This window comes from Anguilla anguilla, chromosome 11, assembly GCF_013347855.1.
Source record: "Anguilla anguilla isolate fAngAng1 chromosome 11, fAngAng1.pri, whole genome shotgun sequence".
NCBI lineage: Eukaryota > Metazoa > Chordata > Actinopteri > Anguilliformes > Anguillidae > Anguilla > Anguilla anguilla.
The window spans coordinates 842276-863616 of record NC_049211.1 but is presented as its reverse complement, the minus strand read 5'-3'; the positions used below and the strand labels follow the sequence as shown (position 1 = coordinate 863616).

The window sequence follows — 21341 nt, the reverse complement described above, 5'->3', positions numbered from 1 at the left end:
ATCTCAGAATACACATCTCAGCATAGCTCTTATTTTGCCTGTATCAGTGTCTGAAGGAGGAGTGAAATTAGCTCTGATTCAGTGCAGAAGCAGAGGTCTGGTGTCCAGCACCAGCTCCAGGGGATGCTTACTGAACACTAACCACTAACCACTAACACACACACTATACACTAACCACTAACACACACTAAACACTACCCACTAACACACACACTATACACTAACCACTAACACACACACTAAACACTACCCACTAACACACACACTAAACACTACCCACTAACACACACACTAAACACTACCCACTAACACACACACTAAACACTACCGACTAACACACACACTAAACACTACCCACTAACACACACACTAAACACTACCCACTAACACACACACTAAACACTACCCACTAACACACACACTATACACTACCCACTAACACACACACTAAACACTACCCACTAACACACACACTATACACTAACCACTAACACACACACTAAACACTACCCACTAACACACACACTAAACACTACCCACTAACACACACACTAAACACTACCCACTAACACACACTAGACACTAACCACTAACACACACACTATACACTAACCACTAACACACTAAACACTAACCACTAACACACACACTAAACACAAACCGACATGCCTCTGTGTAACCTGATTTCACCAGAAACTGACTTCAACCCGTGTTGGAAAACACACACACACACACACACACACTTTTGCAGTCGTGCACATAAACCGCAAACATGGGCACAAACTATTTTTTTTCTCCAGTTCAGTTTCTCCAGCAAGCAGAATGTGCTGAGGAGAGAGAGAGAGAGGGAAAATAGAGGGAGGGAGAGAGAGAGTGTGGAGAGAGGGAGAGAGAGAGACAGAGAGATGAGTCATCCCTGTGGATGACACTGGTTCTGCAGGAGACCTTGGGCTCAGAGCGGAGCGGGTCGTTATGAGATGTAATGGAAGCCGAAGGAGGCGGAGTCTAATGGAAGCCGAAGGAGGCGGAGTCTAATGGAAGCCGAAGGAGGCGGAGTCTAATGGAAGCCGAAGGAGGCGGAGTCTAATGGCAGCTGAAGGAGGCGGAGTCTAATGGCAGCTGAAGGAGGCGGAGTCTAATGGCAGCTGAAGGAGGCGGAGTCTAATTCAGGACGGAAGCTCGCTGCGTTCCTCAGCACGCTTCACTCCGTCCCCATTTGCTGATTAAAAAAACAGCCCTTTTTCTTTTTTTAAAAAAAGGAAATGCTTTATTATTTTACTTTAAAAAAAGAAAAGAATTGTTATAGTAACTTAATAAAGCACAAGCATCCACTTGGGTACCCAACAGCAATGAGCCTGTGGAGTCCATCTCCATTACATCATTGGACTAATATAAAAATACTGTACAGGAAATACATTTGTAATATCACAACTTTAAAAATACAACAATGTGTCCATCAAAATTCACACAATGGGAAAATGCAGAAGGGAAATAGAAAGCCTTAAAATGTTTGTTTAAAAACAGCAGATTCACACCTGCGAATATTGCATATAAAACCCACTACACTACTTTCTCATTGCCATGTGACATTAGATGCATTTTACAGTTAAATATTGAACCCTAACATAAAGTATAATATGCTGGGAAAATAAAGCTCTATACTCCGCTACTCCACGGCCGGGGCCCTGCACGCAGACATGTGGCAATAAAACGTAAATAAAACAATGATCTAGTTTGTTTTTTCCAAAACTACGGATTTGTAAGCAATTCAGAGCAGTTACGCAAGTCCCTTCCTATGAAAACATGAAGGGCGGTCCCCACAGGGTGGAGGCCACGGCCTGGTCCACACGTCAAACACAGTCAGGTGACTGTTCCACGGAAACTCTCCAAAACATCGAGGAACAATGAGCGCTTTCTACTGAGCTGAAATTAGATCCCACTCGCACTTTACAACCAGGAAGCCAGAAACTAAACAGGCCGGCGAGGGACTAATCTAAAGATAATCGTCAGTGAAAGTGCTCCAGGCAGGAAAACTAGTAAAAACATGTATTTAAAAAAAAAAAAAGACTAAGAAAAATGAAATCTGAAAACGCACAGGCTCCAGAGACACTGCTGAGAATGTTTAAGAACATCAGGCTTAAAAATCTGCTGCTGTCTTTTACAACATAGTTACAAATATCTGGGAAAAATAACTAATTGCTCCTGCATACTAAAACACCAAATGGTTTCTTTAAAAAAAAGAAAAAAAAAAGAAAGCAATTTCCCATGACCTTTGACTTGTGCCCAGCAGTCACATGACTGGCTTGATAGCTCAACAGGCCTCAACAGGCCCAGGACGGACCCCAACCCAACGCCCCCAGTGTACAGAAAGCCAGGAGGACAGACCCCAACCCAACGCCCCCAGTGTACAGAAAGCCAGCAGGACAGACCCCAACCCAACGCCCCCAGTGTACAGAAAGCCAGCAGGACGGACCCCAACCCAACGCCCCCAGTGTACAGAAAGCCAGGAGGACAGACCCCAAACCCAACGCCCCCTGTGTACAGAAAGCCAGGAGGACAGACCCCAACCCAACGCCCCCAGTGTACAGAAAGCCAGCAGGACACACCCCAACCCAACGCCCCCAGTGTACAGAAAGCCAGCAGGACAGACCCCAACCCAATGCCCCCTGTGTACAGAAAGCCAGCAGGACGGAATAAACCGGAGAAAAAGGAGCAGGTAAGTTTCCCGGCGCCCGTGTGAGATGAATTAGATAAATGAAATCCCAAAACAAACCATGTTTGTGGAGCATGAAGCTGAGCGGAGGAGCGGCAGACCGGCGCATGGTGCGGGGGGGGGGGGGGGGTGAAACGGGTGGAAAAGATGCAACGTGCCGATCCGTCTAACGCACGGCAAGACTGTGACAAAATCTAACAATCTGGGGAGAAAACATTTTTTCCAGTGCTGTGCGTAAAAACTGAAAAACAGTGAACTAAACGGGCTGTGTGTAAAAACTGAAAAACAGTGAACTAAACAAGCTGTGTGTAAAAACTGAAAAACAGTGAACTAAACGAGCTGTGTGTGAAAACTGAAAAGTGAAGTATAACCGTGAGAAGAATGGTGAAAAACGAGCTGGACAGCATCCAGTAAGGTGACAGAGGACAGCAGCAGGCTCCGGAGTTCTGGAGTTCAGCTGAACAAAGCCATGGCGTACACCTGTGCACTGTCCTGGGGTGAGAGGTGAATGGTGGCGTACACCTGTGCACTGTCCTGGGGTGAGAGGGGAATGGTGGGGTACACCTGTGCACTGTCCTGGGGTGAGAGGGGAATGGTGGGGTACACCTGTGCACTGTCCTGGGGTGAGAGGGGAATGGTGGGGTACACCTGTGCACTGTCCTGGGGTGAGAGGTGAATGGTGGGGAACACCTGTGCACTGTCCTGGGGTGAGAGGGGAATGGGGGGTCCACCTGTGCACTGTCCTGGGGTGAGAGGGGAATGGTGGGGTACACCTGTGCACTGTCCTGGGGTGAGAGGGGAATGGTGGGGTACACCTGTGCACTGTCCTGGGGTAAGAGGTGAATGGTGGGGTCCACCTGTGCACTGTCCTGGGGTGAGAGGGGAATGGTGGGGAACACCTGTGCACTGTCCTGGGGTGAGAGGGGAATGGGGGGTACACCTGTGCACTGTCCTGGGGTGAGTGTGCGTCACAGTCAGTGGACGTGACCTTTGACCCTTGACCTCCCAGTCAGAGGTGGACAGTGCTGGTATTGTGCCCTGTAGCAGAGGGGTCCTCGCAGTCCAGGGGCTGCCCCATCACCGCCTGAACCAGCGGATTCCGGCTGAGGACCAGCTCCAGTTTGCTCCCGGACTCGGTGATGAGGGGCACGACCAGGCAGCAGTCAAAGTCCCGGGTTCGAATGTGATTTACCTGAGAGGAGGAGAGAGGGAGAGGGAGGGGGAGGGGAGAGATGGGGCGTGTACCCTTAATCACAGTTTCATCTGGATGGAATGAGAGATGGGAAGAGTGACAGAGGGAGAGAGAGAGAGGGCGGGAGGGAGGGAGAGAGAAAGAGAGGGCAGGAGGGAGAGAGCGTGGGGGGGCAGAGAGAGAGATAGAGAGATAGAGAGAGATAGAGACAGAGAGGGCAGGAGAGAGGGAGGGAGGGAGGGAGGGAGAGAGAGACAGAGGGCGCCGGTGCGGTTGAGGTCGTACCTGTAGAATGCGGTCGTAGGGCTGCAGGCCAGCGCGGTCAGCAGGACCGTCAGGGCGAATCATATTGACGTAGACGCCGTTCTCCAGGAATCCGTCTGATATACTGAACCCAAAATCACCACAGTCTGGGTCCTTCAGCACAGTCACCTAAACACAGGCGTAGCACAGAGCTCACAGCACAGTCTGCACAGCACTCACTGTGCAGCACAGAGCGCACAGCACAGTCTGCACAGCACAGCATTCACTGTACAGCACAGGCCTTACAGCACAGCAGTCACATGCATAGAGCAGTGTCTGTGATACTGTGTAATGAACCTGCATCAATGCTATTACATCACTAATATGACCCAAGCCCTGCCACAGTGAGGTCTGCTGGGATGAGTAAACGCATAATACTCTAGTAATGAAGTGTGTCTGTGGGACAGATGCTGTGCGCAGTGACACATGCAGCCGATAGCACAGGTCCTACCTTCAGCAGCTCCAGGGGCGTGGGGGACGTGATGTCCTGCACCTCCTCCTCGATCCGGCGGGACCCCCAGGTCCTGTCCGACCTGCGCCCCGCCCTCTCTGGCCCGACGGGCTCCTGGTTCAACCGGTCCCCCTCCACACCCAGACTGAGCACGCTCCCGCTGAGAATCGAGGCCTACAGGAGTGACAGGCAGAGATCGAGGTGCTAGGGTTACCCAGATTGGGCCCGTGTGGCTGATCTGGGGTCAGTAAAGTGTGCTAGTGTTAGCCAGACTGGGTCAGCCCGGCTGATCTGGGGTCAGTAAAGTGTGCTAGCGTTAGCCAGACTGGGTCAGACCGGCTGATCTGGGGTCAGTAAAATGTGCTAGCGTTAGCCAGACTGGGCCCGTGTGGCTGATCTGGGGTCAGTAAAGTGTGCTAGCGTTAGCCAGACTGGGTCAGCCCGACTGATCTGGGGTCAGTAAAGTGTGCTAGCGTTAGCCAGATTGGGTCAGCCTGGCTGATCTGGGGTCAGTGTACCTCGATCTCCCTCAGGAGCTCGGACTGGCCGCAGGTCTCCAGGTCCTCCAGCGCTCGGCTCCAGAACCCGTCGTCCGGATCGGGCCCCAGCGAGTTCCGGGCCGGCCGGCCGGTGCATCTGCACCAACGCAGCGACCGAAAACACGTCAGCAAACACCAGCGCCACCCGCAGGCGCGCACAGGCACTGCGGCTGGGCCTGCAAGGCATTATGGGTAATCCAGAACAGCAGCCGTCCTACAACTCTTCAACCGATAAGATTAATTATATCATAAATAAACTGCTCCAGAAAGACTTCAGAAATGTGGAGCAGAAGTAGAGAAGGGCAGGAATAAAATAGAGAAGGAAAGTAGAGATGAAAAGTAGAGATGAAACCCTGGACTCCAGGGGACAGCGAGGGGAAACGGACGTGACGGGGAGGACAGGGACAGACGATGGATAAGAGCTGGGCTCTGACAGGCAGAGAGGGGGCGGGGCCTCAAACCCGCGAAGATCTGAGAAAGAGAGAGAGGGAGCGAGAGGGAGAGGAGAAGGAGAGAGGGAGAGAGATGGTGAGGAAGAGAGAGAAAGAGAGAGGGGGGAAGGAGAGGGGAGAAACAGAGAAAGAGGATGACTAGACTAAATGAAAATCAACAAACCTCAAAAAAAAAAAATCACATGAAAATGTGTGTGATAGAGCAGGCTAGTTAGCTAGCTTCATTACACCACCAGGGCTAGCTTGCTAGCTTCATTAAACCAGCAGGCTAGTTAGCTAGCTTCATTAAATCAGCGGGCTAGCTTGCCAGCTTCATTAAACTAGCGGGCTAGTTAGCTAGCTTCATTAAATCAGCGGGCTAGCTTGCCAGCTTCATTAAACCAACGGGCTAGCTTACTAGCTTCATTAAACCAACAGGCTAGCTTACTAGCTTCATTAAACCAACGGGCTAGCTTACTAGCTTAATTAAACCAGCGGGCTAGTTAGCTAGCTTCATTAAACCAACGGGCTAGCTTACTAGCTTCATTAAACCAGCGGGCTAGCTTGCTAGCAATTCTCATGAAAAGGCTATGTGGCACCCCATTAGCTTTGTCCTTATAAAACTCACAGATATATGGAGCCACATGACAGAACACAAACCTGAGGATGAAATAGCTTCACATGGTTCAATAAAATGCAACAAAACACTCTCGGATAGCAAAGCTACTAGCAATCTGTCGAGGGTAATACAAATAGGGCAAATACATGTGGTTAATTTCGGCATAGAAACCAGAGAGAAGCTCTCCACCAATCACAGAGTATGTTGGTAAAAGAATTAGAACATAGCCAACAGTAATCTGTAGTAACATTCCGGTTATACTCCCTGCAGATAAAAGGCTCCTGGAAGTATAGCCAGAAAATATCCACCCATCACCATCAAGGTTGTTCTGTCTTCTCAGCAACATTCTCCAAGATTGGTGGAATCTCTCTGTGGTTTCCATCTGAACAGGTTTTACTATCTCTGCTCAGACAGGAAGTCCTGAGAACAGTAAAAACCCAGCAGTCACCATGCCCTGTGTAGTCAGACGCCCCCTCACCCTGATGGCTTATCCCACTCATCCTCACTGAACCCCCCGTCACTGAGGGGGTAGGTCTTCTTCTGGCCAGCAGGGGGCGAGCTGATCCTGTGCTTGGTGCTGCGCCAGTCCTGCTGATTTATGGGCAGGCCTGCTGCTTGGTGGATGCTTGTTCCTACGGCAGAGGGGATAACACACTTTCACTCGATTAATTACACCTGAGATCCAGTAGCACACTGCTCTTCACTCGATTAATAACACCTGAGATCCAGTAGGACACTGTTCTGTGGTTTGGTGGTGTGGCAGTTTTGAAGTTTGGCGGTGTAGCAGTTTGGCGGTTTGGCAGTTTGGCGATGTGGCAGTTTGGCAGTTTGGCGATGTGGCAGTTTGGCGGTTTGGCAGTTTGGCGATGTGGCAGTTTGGCGATGTGGCAGTTTGGCGATGTGGCAGTTTGGCGATGTGGCAGTTTGGCGATGTGGCAGTTTGGCAGTTTGGCGATGTGGCAGTTTGGCGATGTGGCGATGTGGCGATGTGGCAGTTTGGCAGTTTGGCGATGTGGCGATGTGGCGATGTGGCGATGTGGCAGTTTGGTGATGTGGCAGTTTGGCGATGTGGCAGTTTGGTGATGTGGCAGTTTGGCGATGTGGCAGTTTGGCGATGTGGCGGTTTGGCAGTTTGGCGATGTGGCAGTTTGGTGATGTGGCAGTTTGGCGATGTGGCAGTTTGGCGATGTGGCGGTTTGGCGATGTAGCAGTTTGGTGGTTTGGCCGTTTGGTGATGTGGCAGTTTGGCAGTTTGGCGATGTGGCAGTTTGGTGATGTGGCAGTTTGGCGATGTGGCAGTTTGGCGATGTGGCGGTTTGGCGATGTAGCAGTTTGGCGGTTTGGCCGTTTGGTGATGTGGCAGTTTGGCAGTTTGGCGATGTGGCAGTTTGGTGATGTGGCAGTTTGGCGATGTGGCGGTTTGGCGATGTGGCAGTTTGGCGATGTGGCAGTTTGACGATGTGGCAGTTTGGCGGTTTGGCGGTGTAGCAGTTTGGCGATGTGGATCAGCGCTCACCCTGACTGCCGTAGCCGGCGTCGATCCCGGAGCTGTCCCAGGACTCGGCGGCGGAGTCCAGGCTCGGGACGGTGGAGTAGGCGTCCGACAGCTTGTCCGTTTTGGGGAACTCCGTGACATCATCCTCGCGGTCGCTCAGCTCAGACGACAGACCCGGCAACTTCCTGCCTCCTTTTTCTGAGACAGAAGAAAAAAAGCAAAGAAGCCCAAATAAACACAGATTTCACTCTAAATGTACAACCAGCGCTTAGTCTTTTAATTAACCTGGGACAGCAGAAGTCAATATGAACTATAAAGTTTGTGTGTGTACCTTGGACACTAAATTTAGTCAGTGACATTTGATGTTGATTTCCTTTATTTTCCCTCATTTGTGAAGCTTCTGGCCATGAGGACAGGGTTGTTTGACGTTTCCGGCGGGATTAGGTTTTTATTTAAGTTTTGGGATCGGCTGATTAATCCCAGGACTAGAGGCCGGGGTTGTGCTTATTTTCTGCTCGAATAAGGAGCGTCCACAGCTCCCAGAAAATGGCGGCAGCGCTGAGCTGAGTGTAAACGGAGTGTTTGCATTACTCACAGAGCCTGTGGGGACCCAGCGTGGCTGTATTTCTGATTTCTGCATTATACTTATTACATATAACCTGGACTCTTCACAAACCAACCATTTCACAAAACAGAATATGATCATATGTCAAATACATAAAATAAATACATGTTTGTGTTCACACTCACACTCACACAGACTCACACACAAACAGTCTCTCTCTCACACACACACACACACACACACACACTCACCCCCACGCGCGCGCAGACACACACACACACACTCTCTCTCTCTCTCTCTCTCACACACACACACACACACACACACACTCACACTCACCCCCACGCGTGCGCAGACACACACACACACACACTCTCTCTCTCTCTCTCTCTCACACACACACACACACACAGACTCTCACACACACACACACTCTCTCTCTCACACACACACACACACAGACTCACTGTCAGTCTGCTTCTTGATCCTGAGCGTGACGGTCTCCCCGGCCGCCTGCAGCAGGTGGATGGCCTCGCTCAGCGGCTTCCCCTTCAGACTCACACTGTTGATGGCCAGGATGCAGTCGCCCACGTGTATGGCTCCAGTCCTGCAGGACACACACATTCTCACAGTGCTGTGCATCCCACATAATCCACCAGTCTGTCACTGCCCTGCAAGCCCTGACAGGCTGCACTTCTGCACATCTACCAGCAGATGGCAATATAAGTCTTCAGAGTGGAAAACAGTTTGATAGCCTTCAGAAAGGCCAGTTCACTGTTCACATGGTTTTAAGCTGTAATGCTGTACAGATGCAGCACCAGAGGAACAGAAGGGCAGTGATGGGCGGGGCGGGGCAGGGCTGGGCATGGCAGGGTGGGGCTGGGCGTGGCAGTGCAGGACAGGGTGGGGCAGTGCGGGGCGGGGCAGGGCGGCTCACCTCTCGGCCACGCCCCGGCGGGTCAGGCCGGAGATGACGATGGGGTCGAAGGGCTCCTCGGTGCCAGAGATGGTGATGCCCAGCGGGCCCCCGTACCTCCTCAGCTCCACCGTGTAGATGATGCAGCCTGAGAGCTCCGGGTCATCTACACACACACACAATTATACAGTTACACACGCACACGCACACAATTATACAGTTACACACACACACACACACACACACACACAATTATACAGTTACACACACACACACACACACACACACACACACAATTATACAGTTACACACACACACACCCACCCACACACAATTATACAGTTACACACACACACACCCACCCACACACACACACACATACACACACACACACACACACACACACACACGTGCACACACATACACGTGCACACACACATGCACACATGCACACACGCACGCACACACACAATTATACAGGTACACACACACACACACAATTATACAGTTACACACACACACACACACAAATTATACAGTTACACACACACACACACTCACACACACACACACACACAATTTCTCTCCCTTTCTATCTCTCCCTCTCTCAACCCTTTCTCTCTCTTTCCCCCTCCCTCTTCCTCTCTCCCTCCGTCACTCACTCACTCACTCTCTCCCTCCCCCTCCTCCCCTCCCCCTCTCCCTCTCTCACCGGAGTTGTCCTCGTCTTTCTGGATCTTCAGTTTGACCAGGTCCTCGGTCTGCTGTAGGATCTGCACTGCGTCCTCCATGGAGCAGCTCTCCAAGCGCACGCTGTCAATCGCCAAGAGCCGGTCCCCCGGCTCCAGCGTGCCCGTCCTGGGGGGGGGAATGGAGAGGGGGGGGTCACAGGGAGCCCTGGGTTACTCACTAGGGCAGACGGTTATATCTGTAGGACAAAATCCTGTTCATGGTATTTAATGTAGACCCATTCACACAGTGTGGATCTGGTTTCAGATCAGATTTAGGGTCCAGTTTCAGATCTGGGTTGAGCTCTGTTCTGGGCTCTGGGTTCCGGTTTTGAGTTCAGCTGAGCCCTTTTCCAGGTCAGAGGAACGGTCCGGTTTTACATTCACAGTTAGATTCACAGCCGTAAGTTAAACATATGAACTGGACCAGGATGGACAGCAGAACAGAAGCCTTCTCCTAAATGCTGCTGTGATTTTAGTCCTTTCAATAACAGGTCAGGTTACACTTGGCAATGTACTGAAGCCAGCAACTGATAAACACTGCAGAAACACACACGCACACACACACACACACACACACACACACACACGCAGACTGTCATACAAACACTCCCTCTCACACACACACACCTGTGAGCTATGCTCCCTTTTCTGATGTCAGATATGATGAGTGCCTCTCCTTTCCTCTTGCTTGCTGAAGAGAGAGAGAGTGAGAGAGAGAGGGAGAGAGGGAACATTGTAACTATTTTGAGGGTACATCAGGGGTTGTTGCAGTTGGCAACAGATAAAGCTGCCGGGAAAAATCACAAAGCATATTTAGCATGTTTTCCTCTTTAATATGGCTCACATTCTCAACTTGTTTTTAAGTCGTACGCGCTGTGGCCTAGAGGGATTACTCTGAGGAACCCAATGTGTGATTCACAGAATCACTGCCCCCTGGTGGTGGGGAAGACTCACCACTGATGACGATTCCAAGCTCCACCCCTTTTTTCTTGGGCAGCTTCACGTGGAATGTACCACTGCTGGGAACCACCGATTCTGCGGGGGGGGGGGGGGGGGGGGGGGGGGGGGCACCAGAACACGCAACAGAGCCTTAAGAAATCAGCTAATCTGCAGCATAATTATCCTTGCCAGCCTAACGTTCTTCAGCCTCCATACAAGAGCCATTACACTAACCTCCCCATCACTTCTAAAACATGCAATACATGCAAGCAGAATCTGACACATAAAATATATTACACCACTTTCATAGGAAACACACATCCATAAAATGGCATAAAAATGACATCCTTCACAATTTATGATTTTTTTACTTGCATGTTATTGCTTTTATCCAGATGAAACAGCCTAACCACATTAAGGAAGTGCTGACACAGGAATCATGGCACGCATTGCCTGAAAGAGCTCAGCTGAAACTCTGTACCCCCAGAGTGATGCTCTCTTTCCTCTCACTCTCTCAAATTCAAATTCAAAGTGCTTTATTGGCATGACAAAATTTGCATTTGTATTGCCAAAGCATGGCAAGGAACGTGAACATGTGAAACAAATTATAACAGGATTATAACAGGATAATATCTCTCTCTCTCTCAATCTCTTCCTCCTCCTCCTCTCCTCTCGCTCTCTCTCTCTTCCTCCTCCTCTCCTCTTGCTCTCTCTCTCTCTATCTCTTGCTCTCTTTCCTCCTCTCCTCTCTCTCGCTCTAATTGCTCCTCTCTGCTGTTCTCATAAATCACATCATAAGCAGTTTCCCCTCCGGCCTCAGCTCTCCGCCAGACTCATCTTTTATAGCCCGAATAAAACGGCTTTACATTTTCCAAAACCACAGATTTCATAAACACATCTGTCTGTTAACATGCTTCTGTAGCCTGTCTCTGTGTTTAAAATCATTAAAAATGTGAAAGCCTCAAACAGCATTGTTCCCACACACAAGGTGAAAAGAGCGGGAAAACTGCAGACCTGCCACATCAAACTCCACCTCCAGCGTGACCTTCTTGGTGAGAGCGGCATTCCGCAGCAGCTGATTGGCCTCCTCCAGGGTTCCGTCATCAGTGGGGATTCCGTTGATTGACAGGAGGCGGTCCCCCACCTGCAGCAGGCCACACCTGCAGGAACAGGTAAAGCAGGAGCGTGACACCCTCGTCATCCTCAGCCCGGGTCATACGGACACGCCCACTGCACCTGAGCCCCCACAGGAGGTGGTCCAGGAGAGGGAGAGTTTCCACTGAGCCCTGTTTAAACACAACCTTCTGCTGACGGGACACAGGTCCTTTTCTGCTTCCTGTTTCTCCAGGAGATTTAACTCCACAACACACTCCGGGTGCACAGTCATATTCAGTACATAGCAGCAATGCACCCTGGGGAAATTCACACACACACGCACAGAGTTCATCATTAATGGTACTTTCTCAGATCAACTAGATCTAGATCTGTGACTCAAATCATACCCCAAGGGCCCAAACTGAGCTTCTCACATCACTGGGGTACTGAAGCTCAGTGTTGGTTTGATATGTACTCAGGCTCAGCTCAGGCTCACAGTGTTCAGCAGAAGTGCTTCCCTCACCCGCCTCCCCCTCCCTCACCCACCTCCCCCTCCCTCTCCCTCACCCGCCTCCCCCGCCCCCGCCCTCACCCCCCCCCCCCTCCCCGCAGCTCACCTCTCTGCCGGGCTGTCCGGCTCAATGAAGCGGATCAGTGGGGGGGCAGCCAGGCTCTCCGTGGCGAACACGCCCCCCTGCAGCACCAGCCCAAACCCGCTGAGGGGGTCCCCCCGCAGGGTAACCTCCGCCGTCTCGGGGTGCACCACCTGCCCCCCCAAACCCACAATACTGGAGGCCAGAGACACTGAGAACAGAGAGAGCAGAGTGAGATACGCACGCAGGGGGGTGTGTGTGTGTACAGTGTGTGTGTGTGTGTGTGCGTGAGTGTACAGTGTGTGTGTGTGTGTATAGTGTGTATAATGAGTGTATAGTGTGTGTGTGTGTGTGTGTGTGTGAGTGTATAGTGTGTGTGTACTGTGAGTCTGTGTGTATAGTGTGTATAATGAGTGTATAGTGTGTGTATAATGAGTCTATAGTATCATAAGTGTATAGTGTGTATAGTGAGTACAATGAGTGTATAGTATCATAAGTGTATAGTGTGTATGAGTGTACAGTGTGTATAATCACTGTATAGTGTGTATGTAGTGTGTGTGAGAGTATAGTGTGTATAATGTGTATAGGGTGTATACAGTGTGTATATAGAGTGTGAGTGTATAGTGTGTATAATGAGTGTATAGTATCATAAGTGTATAGTGTGTATGAGTGTACAGTGTGTATAATCACTGTATAGTGTGTATGTAGTGTGTGTGAGAGTATAGTGTGTATAATGAGTGTATAGGGTGTATACAGTGTGTATATAGAGTGTGAGTGTATAGTGAGTACAATGAGTGTATAGTATCATAAGTGTATAGTGTGTATGAGTGTACAGTGTGTATAATCACTGTATAGTGTGTATATAGTGTGTGTGAGTGTATAGTGTGTATAATGAGTGTACAGTGTGTATAATCAGTGTATAGGGTGTATACAGTGTGTATATAGTGTGTATAATGAGTGTACAGGGTGTATACAGTGTGTATATAGAGTGTGAGTGCATAGTGTGTATAATGAGTGTACAGTGTGTAATATTAGTGTATAGGGTGTATAGAGTGTGTATATAGTGTGTGTGTGTGAATGTACAGTGTGTATATAGAGAGTAGTGTATTTAATCAGTGTATAGTGTGTATATAGAGTACAATGAGTGTATAGTATCATAAGTGTATAGTGTGTATGAGTGTACAGTGTGTATAATCACTGTATAGTGTGTATGTAGTGTGTGTGAGAGTATAGTGTGTATAATGAGTGTATAGGGTGTATACAGTGTGTATATAGAGTGTGAGTGTATAGTGTGTATAATGAGTGTACAGTGTGTATAATCAGTGTATAGGGTGTATACAGTGTGTATATAGAGTATGTGAGTGTATAGTGTGTATAATGAGTGTATAGTGTTTATAATCAGTGTATAGTGTGTATATAGTGTGTGAGTGTATAGTGTGTATGAGTGTACAGTATGTATAATCAGTGCATAGGGTGTATACAGTGTGTGTAGTGTATATAATCAGTGCATATGGTGTATACAGAGTGTATAGTGCATATAATCAGTGTATAAGGTGTGTACAGTGTGTATATAGAGTGTATAGTGTATTTAATCAGTGTATAATGTGTATATAGAGAACGTGAGTGTATAGTGTGTATAATGAGTATACAGTGTGTATAATCAGTGTATAGGGTGTATACAGTGTGTATATGGATTGTGTGAGTGTATAGTGTGTATATTGAGTGTACAGTATGTATAATCAGTGTATAGTGTGTATAGTGAGTATACAGTGTGTATATAGGGTGTGTGAGTGTATAGTGTGTATAGTGAGTATACAGTGTGTATATAGGGTGTGTGAGTGTATAGTGTGTATGAGTGTACAGTATGTATAATCAGTGCATAGGGTGTATACAGTGTGTGTAGTGTATATAATCAGTGCATATGGTGTATACAGAGTGTATAGTGCATATAATCAGTGTATAAGGTGTATACAGTGTGTATATAGAGTGTATAGTGTATTTAATCAGTGTATAATGTGTATATAGAGAGCGTGAGTGTATAGTGTGTATAATGAGTATACAGTGTGTATAATCAGTGTATAGGGTGTATACAGTGTGTATATGGATTGTGTGAGTGTATAGTGTGTATATTGAGTGTACAGTATGTATAATCAGTGTATAGTGTGTATAGTGAGTATACAGTGTGTATATAGGGTGTGTGAGTGTATAGTGTGTATAGTGAGTATACAGTGTGTATATAGGGTGTGTGAGTGTATAGTGTGTATAGTGAGTATACAGTGTGTATATAGGGTGTGTGAGTGTATAGTGTGTACAGTGAGTATACAGTGTGTATATAGAGTGTGTGAGTGTATAGTGTGTATAGTGAGTATACAGTGTGTATGCAGGGTGTGTGAGTGTATAGTGTGTATACAGTGTGTATATAGAGTGTGTGAGTGTATAGTGTGTATAGTGAGTATACAGTGTGTATGCAGGGTGTGTGAGTGTATAGTGTGTATAGTGAGTATACAGTGTGTATATAGAGTGTGTGAGTGTATAGTGTGTATAGTGAGTATACAGCGTGTATATAGGGTGTGTGAGTGTATAGTGTGTATATTGAGTGTACAGTATGTATAATCAGTGTATAGTGTGTATAGTGAGTGTACAGTGTGTATACAGGGTGTGCGTGTGCCTACATGAGCTCCTGTGCTCCTTCTTCTTGTGCCTCCTCTTGGCGGGGGCGTGACGGGGGCTGGGGGGGATCGGGGGGCGGGGCAGGGTAGAGGGGTGAGGGGGGCGGGGCAGGGTGGAGGGGCTCTGGGTGGTCGGACCCGAGGCGCTGGTAGAGGCTGGAGAGAAGCTGCTGGAAACCAGGGCTTCAGGGTGAGAGAGAGGGCGTGTCACACAGGTAAAGGGGCGTGTCACAGACAAAGGGGCATGTTACAGGTAAAGGGGCGTGTCACAGGTAAAGGGGTGTGTCACACAGGTATAGAACGTTAAGCTCTGCTTCCTGCTTACACTTGCAGCAGTCCTGGTTACCAGGGATGTTGCTGGGGAGGTTGCCGGCAGAGGTCCATGCAGGTGTCTTGCAATTTCCAGGATGTGGGGCGTGGCAGTAGTGTACACAGGGGTCCCAGCAGTGATGGTGGTCACTCTTCTGAATTCTCACTGCACACACACACACACACAGCCATATGACGCATATGACCACAAACATATATGCACATATATACAAGAAAACGCCTTACTGTTTTAAAACAAATTTGCTTCCTATGCTATATCATGTTTTTTTTTTGTAATTGCTAACATCTGCAACCAGATTAACAGCATATTAACAGCATAATGTATCTTATTTTATTTATTTAGGTCTTCAGAATGCATTTGCATCGTGGCACTGGGACCCTCATCTCTTTTAAAAACCGGAGGTGAGACCGGAGCTCTGTCACTGTTCATAACCGGAGAGAATGAACCGGAAGAGAGGGTCTTAAAGCAGGTGACAAACTGCCCTTACGTTTGCTGACGAGCTTTGAGAAAGCAGGAAGCAGATGCTTTTGTAGCATTCTTACGTTTGCTGACAAGCTTTGAGAAAGCAGGAAGCAGATACTTTCGTAGCATTTAAACTCCTCTAGCAGGACCGTGAGCCTTCACAAGATCAAGGCTCTCCTGCAGAGCTCAGTCAGGAATGAACCCGCTCACCCCCGGAGACACATTCAAAACCACACACACAGCTGACAGCAATCTGAGAGGCCTGAGAATGCCTGCAGCCTTCCTTCTCTCCTGATTGGCTGGTCAATTAACTAATTGAGCCCAGGTGGCACAGTTACTTTAGTAATTAAAACTTCAGGTCAGGGCTGCCCAACCCTGTTCCAAGAGATCTGCCATCCTGTAGGTTTTCACTCCAACCCTAACAAAGCACATCTCATTCAACAGCTAGAGAGAGTCACTGAGGTGCTAATTAGTAGAGTCAGGTGTGCCAAATAAGGGCTGAAATGCAAGCCTACAGGACGGTAGAGCTCCAGGAACAGGGTTGGGCAGCCCTGCTCTAGCTCTTGAATGAGATGTGCTTTGTTAGGTTTGGACTGAAAACCTCCAGGACAGCAGATCTCCGGGAGCAAGGTTGGGCAGTCCCGTTTCAGGCTGGCTGAAAATGAGTGTGTGTGCTGGAGAGAACGCTCAGCGTCAGCGTGCTGGTTTTTGACACCCCTGACCCTGGTCTGAGCTCATCGATGGGGTGTCGCTAACACGGTCAAAAAGCCTTTTGTGAACAAAGTACGGCAGGCCAGTCCAACCCTGTTCCTGGAGATCTACCATCCTGTATGTTTTCACTCCAATCTTAACAAAGAACAGCTCGTTCAACAGCCAGAGATCTCACTGAGGTGCTAATTAGTAGAACCAGGTGTGCCAAATTAGGGTTCAAATTAAAACCTACAGGACAGAAGATCTCAAAGAGCAGGGTCAGGCAGCCCTGGGGTAAGGGAATGCAAGTGTATGACATGGGTGGGGCCTCAGTGGGGGGCGTGGCCTCTGTAGGTGGGACCTTGTCTGGGGGCGTGGCCTCAGTAGGGGGTGGGCCTCGACGGGGGACGGAACCTCAGTAGGGGGCGGGGCCTTGGCAGGGGGTGGGGCCTCCGTAGGGGGTGAGGCCTCGGCAGGGGGCTCACCTGTGTCCTGTGGCACGCTGCTCAGCCTGACCTGGTGCACAGGCAGGATCTCCAGCTGGGCGTGGTCGCCGGTGCTGGCCAGCAGCTGATTGGCCTCCAGGAGGGAGCAGTGCTCCGTGCTCGTCCCGTCGATGGACAGGAGGTGGTCCCCCACACGCAACGCCCCGCACCTGACCCACACAATACAGCAACAAATCTGACCCTCACCCTAACCCACACGCCCCCGCACCTGACCCACACAATACAGCAACAAAATCTGACCCTCACCCACACCTGACCCACAAAATATTAAAGCTACAGTACAGAGTGTAAACTGTGCTACAGTACAGTGTAAACTGTGCTACAGTACAGAGTGTAAACTGTGCTACAGTACAGTGTAAACTGTGCTACAGTACAGAGTGTAAACTGTGCTACAGTACAGAGTGTAAACTGTGCTACAGTACAGTGTAAACTGTGCTACAGTACAGAGTAAACTGTGCTACAGTACACAGTATAACGCGTGTTGCGGTACAGTAAGGGTAAAGAGAGCACAGGTGTGTTATGTTGCGGTACAGTAAGGGTAAAGAGGGCACAGGTGTGTTATGTTGCAGTACAGTAAGGGTAAAGAGGGCACAGGTGTGTTATGCTGCAGTACAGTAAGGGTAAAGAGGGCACAGCTGTGTTATGTTGCGGTACAGTAAGGGTAAAGAGGGCACAGGTGTGTTATGTTGCAGTACAGTAAGGGTAAAGAGGGCACAGGTGTGTTATGTTGCGGTACAGTAAGGGTAAAGAGGGCACAGGTGTGTTATGTTGCAGTACAGTAAGGGTAAAGAGGGCACAGGTGTGTTATGTTGCGGTACAGTAAGGGTAAAGAGGGCACAGGTGTGTTATGTTGCGGTACAGTAAGGGTAAAGAGGGCACAGGTGTGTTATGTTGCAGTACAGTAAGGGTAAAGAGGGCACAGGTGTGTTATGTTGCGGTACAGTAAGGGTAAAGAGGGCACAGGTGTGTTATGTTGCGGTACAGTAAGGGTAAAGAGGGCACAGGTGTGTTATGTTGTGGTACAGTAAGGGTAAAGAGGGCACAGGTGTGTTATGGAGTACGACGCTGTGTACCTGTCCACCACACTGGCCGGTTTGATCTTCTCGATGACGATCACCTGCTTGGCCCTGTGGGTGGCTGTCGCCAGGCCGACCCCCAGCGCTGCCCCTGGGGTCCGAGATATCGCCACCATCAGGGGCCCCGAGGAACTGCTCACCGAGTCTAACGACCAGAGACACACCATTGAAACGTCAAACAGAGCGTAGTACAACGCACTCACTGCGTCAAACAGAGCGCAGTACAACGCACTCACTGCGTCAAACAGAGCGCAGTACAACGCACTCACTGCGTCAAACAGAGCGTAGTACAACGCACTCACTTTGTCAAACAGAGCGTAGTACAACGCACTCACTGCGTCAAACAGAGCGTAGTACAACGCACTCACTTTGTCAAACAGAGCATAGTACAACGCACTCACTGTGTGAAACAGTGCGTAGTACAACGCACTCACTGCGTCAAACAGAGCGCAGTACAACGCACTCACTGCGTCAAACAGAGCATAGTACAACGCACTCACTGCGTCAAACAGAGCGTAGTACAACGCACTCACTGCGTCAAACAGAGCGTAGTACAACGCACTCACTGCGTCAAACAGAGCATAGTACAACGCACTCACTGCGTCAAACAGCGTAGTACAACGCACTCACTGCGTCAAACACACACACACTGCATCACACACAATGCGTCAAACACACACACACTGTGCGTTTGCCTCTGCCTGTGTGTTTGTGTGTGAGTGTGTGAGTGCATGCGCATGTGTGTGTTTGTGTGTGTGTGTGCGTGCGTGCGTTGAGCTCACCCTGGACAGTGACATCATACTCGATGTGGAACAGAGCTTCCTGTCCACACTGGCCCAGCACCGTCAGAGCATCAGCCAGGCTGGCACTGTGCAGGGGGACCCCATCCACCCTCAGCACACGGTCCCCCGCTTTTAGAGTGCCCTCTCTGAGGAGAGAGAGAGGGGGGAAAGGGAGAGAGAGGGGGCGAGAGAGGGGGGAAAGGGAGAGAGAGGGGGAGAGAGAGGGGGCGAAAGGGACAGAGAGAGGGGGCGAGAGAGGGGGGAAAGGGAGAGAGAGGGGGCGAGAGAGGGGGGAAAGGGAGAGAGAGGGGGAGAGAGAGGGGGCGAAAGGGACAGAGAGAGGGGGTGAGAGAGGGGGGAAAGGGTGAGAGAGGGGGGAAAGGGAGAGAGAGGGGGTGAGAGAGGGGGCGAGAGGGACAGAGAGAGGGAGAGCAATTTAGAGATACAGGGTGCAAAAGTATATTTTACATATACACATACATACACACACACACACACACACACACACACACACACCATGCATTACCTGTCTGCTGGTCCACCTGGCCTCACATAAGTCACCACTAGGGGGCGTGACCTTTGCCAATCTTCATGAGAGCCTCCTGAAAGGTCACATGACAAACTCAAAGTGAAGCAGCTCCAATCTGAGATATTGTATGCAGCCAATTAAAGGCAGCAGGTGGCGCTACCTCTCAGCACAAAACCAAAGCTCTTCCCCTCTTTCTGCAGCCGAATGTCCACCGTCTTTGGGATGAGACCCTGGGACCCGTCTGTGGCTGTAATAGCGAAGGGGAGGGGGAGGGGAGGGTGGTAAAGAACAGGAGAAACAGATTCAGTTTGTGTTTCTTTGACCAGGTTGTTTGATTGAGATAAAATAATCTTTCTGAAAAAACGAACGACTCAGTTATTACTTACTGAGTTAGCTGGATAACTGGGCTGAGTAAAACCTGGAACCCTTGCAAATCTGGAACATGGACTGAAGTAAGAAGACCTTTTCTGGGTTTTACTCAGCACAGTTATCCAGGTAATTTAGTAATCCTGCTTCCTGAAACACCCCCCCTGGTCCTGAGCAGCTGATTGTTTGTTCTTTAGTGAGACTAAAGAACAAACATGACCGGTCACAAACTGCACCCAAAACCAACCAAAAGCTGAAGCAGTAGACCTCCCTACCAGCAGGGGGCAGATCGTACTCCACCTGGAGCACCACGCGCTCGCCCACGTTCCTCAGCAGGCCGATGATCTCCTCATGCCGCAGCTTGGACAGGTTAATGCCGTTCACAGACTTTATGTAGTCTCCCACGTTCAGCTGGTCACTCCTGAGAGACAGCAGGGAGACAGGAAGTGAGGACGGCAGCAGGAACAGGGCGACAGGAAGTGAGGACCACAGGAACAGAGCAACAGGAAGTGAGGACGACAGCAGAAACAGGGCGACAGGAAGTGAGGACAACAGCAGGAACAGTGTGACAGGAAGTGAGGACGGCAGCAGGAACAAGGAGACAGGAAGTGAGAATGGCAGCAGGAACAGGGTGACAGGAAGTGAGGACGGCAGGGAAGAAGGACATACGGTTGATTAATCACACCTGTATGTTTCAGGGTCTCCTCTTTAAAAAGAATATTTGTACAAATTTAATAAAATACAATAAGCCTGTAATCACATAAAGAGAATGTGTTGAATGTGGCGATGGCAGATTTGAGAATATAAAGTAGATTTAAAGATGGGTTGATATAAATGCATACCTCGTCACATTTGATGGCCACAGAAAGTCCAGCACACAACAGGAAGTAGTAACAGTAGTAATAACCTTATAGACTTCTCTTCCCAGAGAATCCACAGACACATCATGACTGATTTGATTTTTGCATTGTTTTAGTGCTAAAGACACTAAGAGATTGATGACATGGTGTTGGGACAGGGGATCCGTTTTACCACTTTCATACATCTCAGTGTGAGGATTACAGGAACCATCTGATCTCGTCCTCCTGGGGGCCCAGAAATCTTCCAGCCCCTCAATCAGAGCCAAGTGAGGTTCCAACTGGAACACGGCGAGCTTTGTTGGGCTGAATGGCCTGTTCTCGCCATTATGTTTATGTTGTTATGTTGTTATGTTATGTTTGGGAAGATGGACGGAAGGGAGTTTGAAACAGAGCAGGATAAACCCTGACAGAGCTGCTCAGCCATCTCAGCCACACCAATTTCTCTCATTCACTCAACAAGACCTCCATCTTTGTGTTTGCAAAAAATC

General features: G+C 49.3%; 1 protein-coding gene across 10 annotated transcripts in view; it reads right to left on the bottom strand.

The window, feature by feature from the left end:
* Positions 1-1254: 1254 nt before the first annotated feature.
* LOC118208365 (glutamate receptor-interacting protein 2-like) overlaps positions 1255-21341 on the bottom strand; it is a 48525-nt gene continuing 28438 nt past the window's right edge. For 4 of the 10 annotated variants that reach the window (XM_035382963.1, XM_035382966.1, XM_035382965.1 and 1 more), the window contains 21 exons: positions 20269-20414; positions 19788-19874; positions 19625-19700; positions 19099-19244; positions 18314-18461; positions 17220-17389; positions 15577-15726; positions 15255-15434; positions 12607-12793; positions 11909-12054; positions 10910-10990; positions 10583-10646; positions 9937-10082; positions 9246-9390; positions 8776-8915; positions 7765-7947; positions 6727-6880; positions 5178-5295; positions 4660-4833; positions 4191-4337; positions 1255-3905 (listed from right to left, as the gene is read on the bottom strand). In XM_035382963.1, the coding sequence (XP_035238854.1) occupies positions 3723-3905; positions 4191-4337; positions 4660-4833; positions 5178-5295; positions 6727-6880; positions 7765-7947; positions 8776-8915; positions 9246-9390; positions 9937-10082; positions 10583-10646; positions 10910-10990; positions 11909-12054; positions 12607-12793; positions 15255-15434; positions 15577-15726; positions 17220-17389; positions 18314-18461; positions 19099-19244; positions 19625-19700; positions 19788-19874; positions 20269-20414 (2971 nt within the window). In that variant the 3' untranslated portion in view covers positions 1255-3722. The other 6 variants (XR_004761549.1, XR_004761550.1, XR_004761547.1 and 3 more) reach the window with 6 other exon arrangements.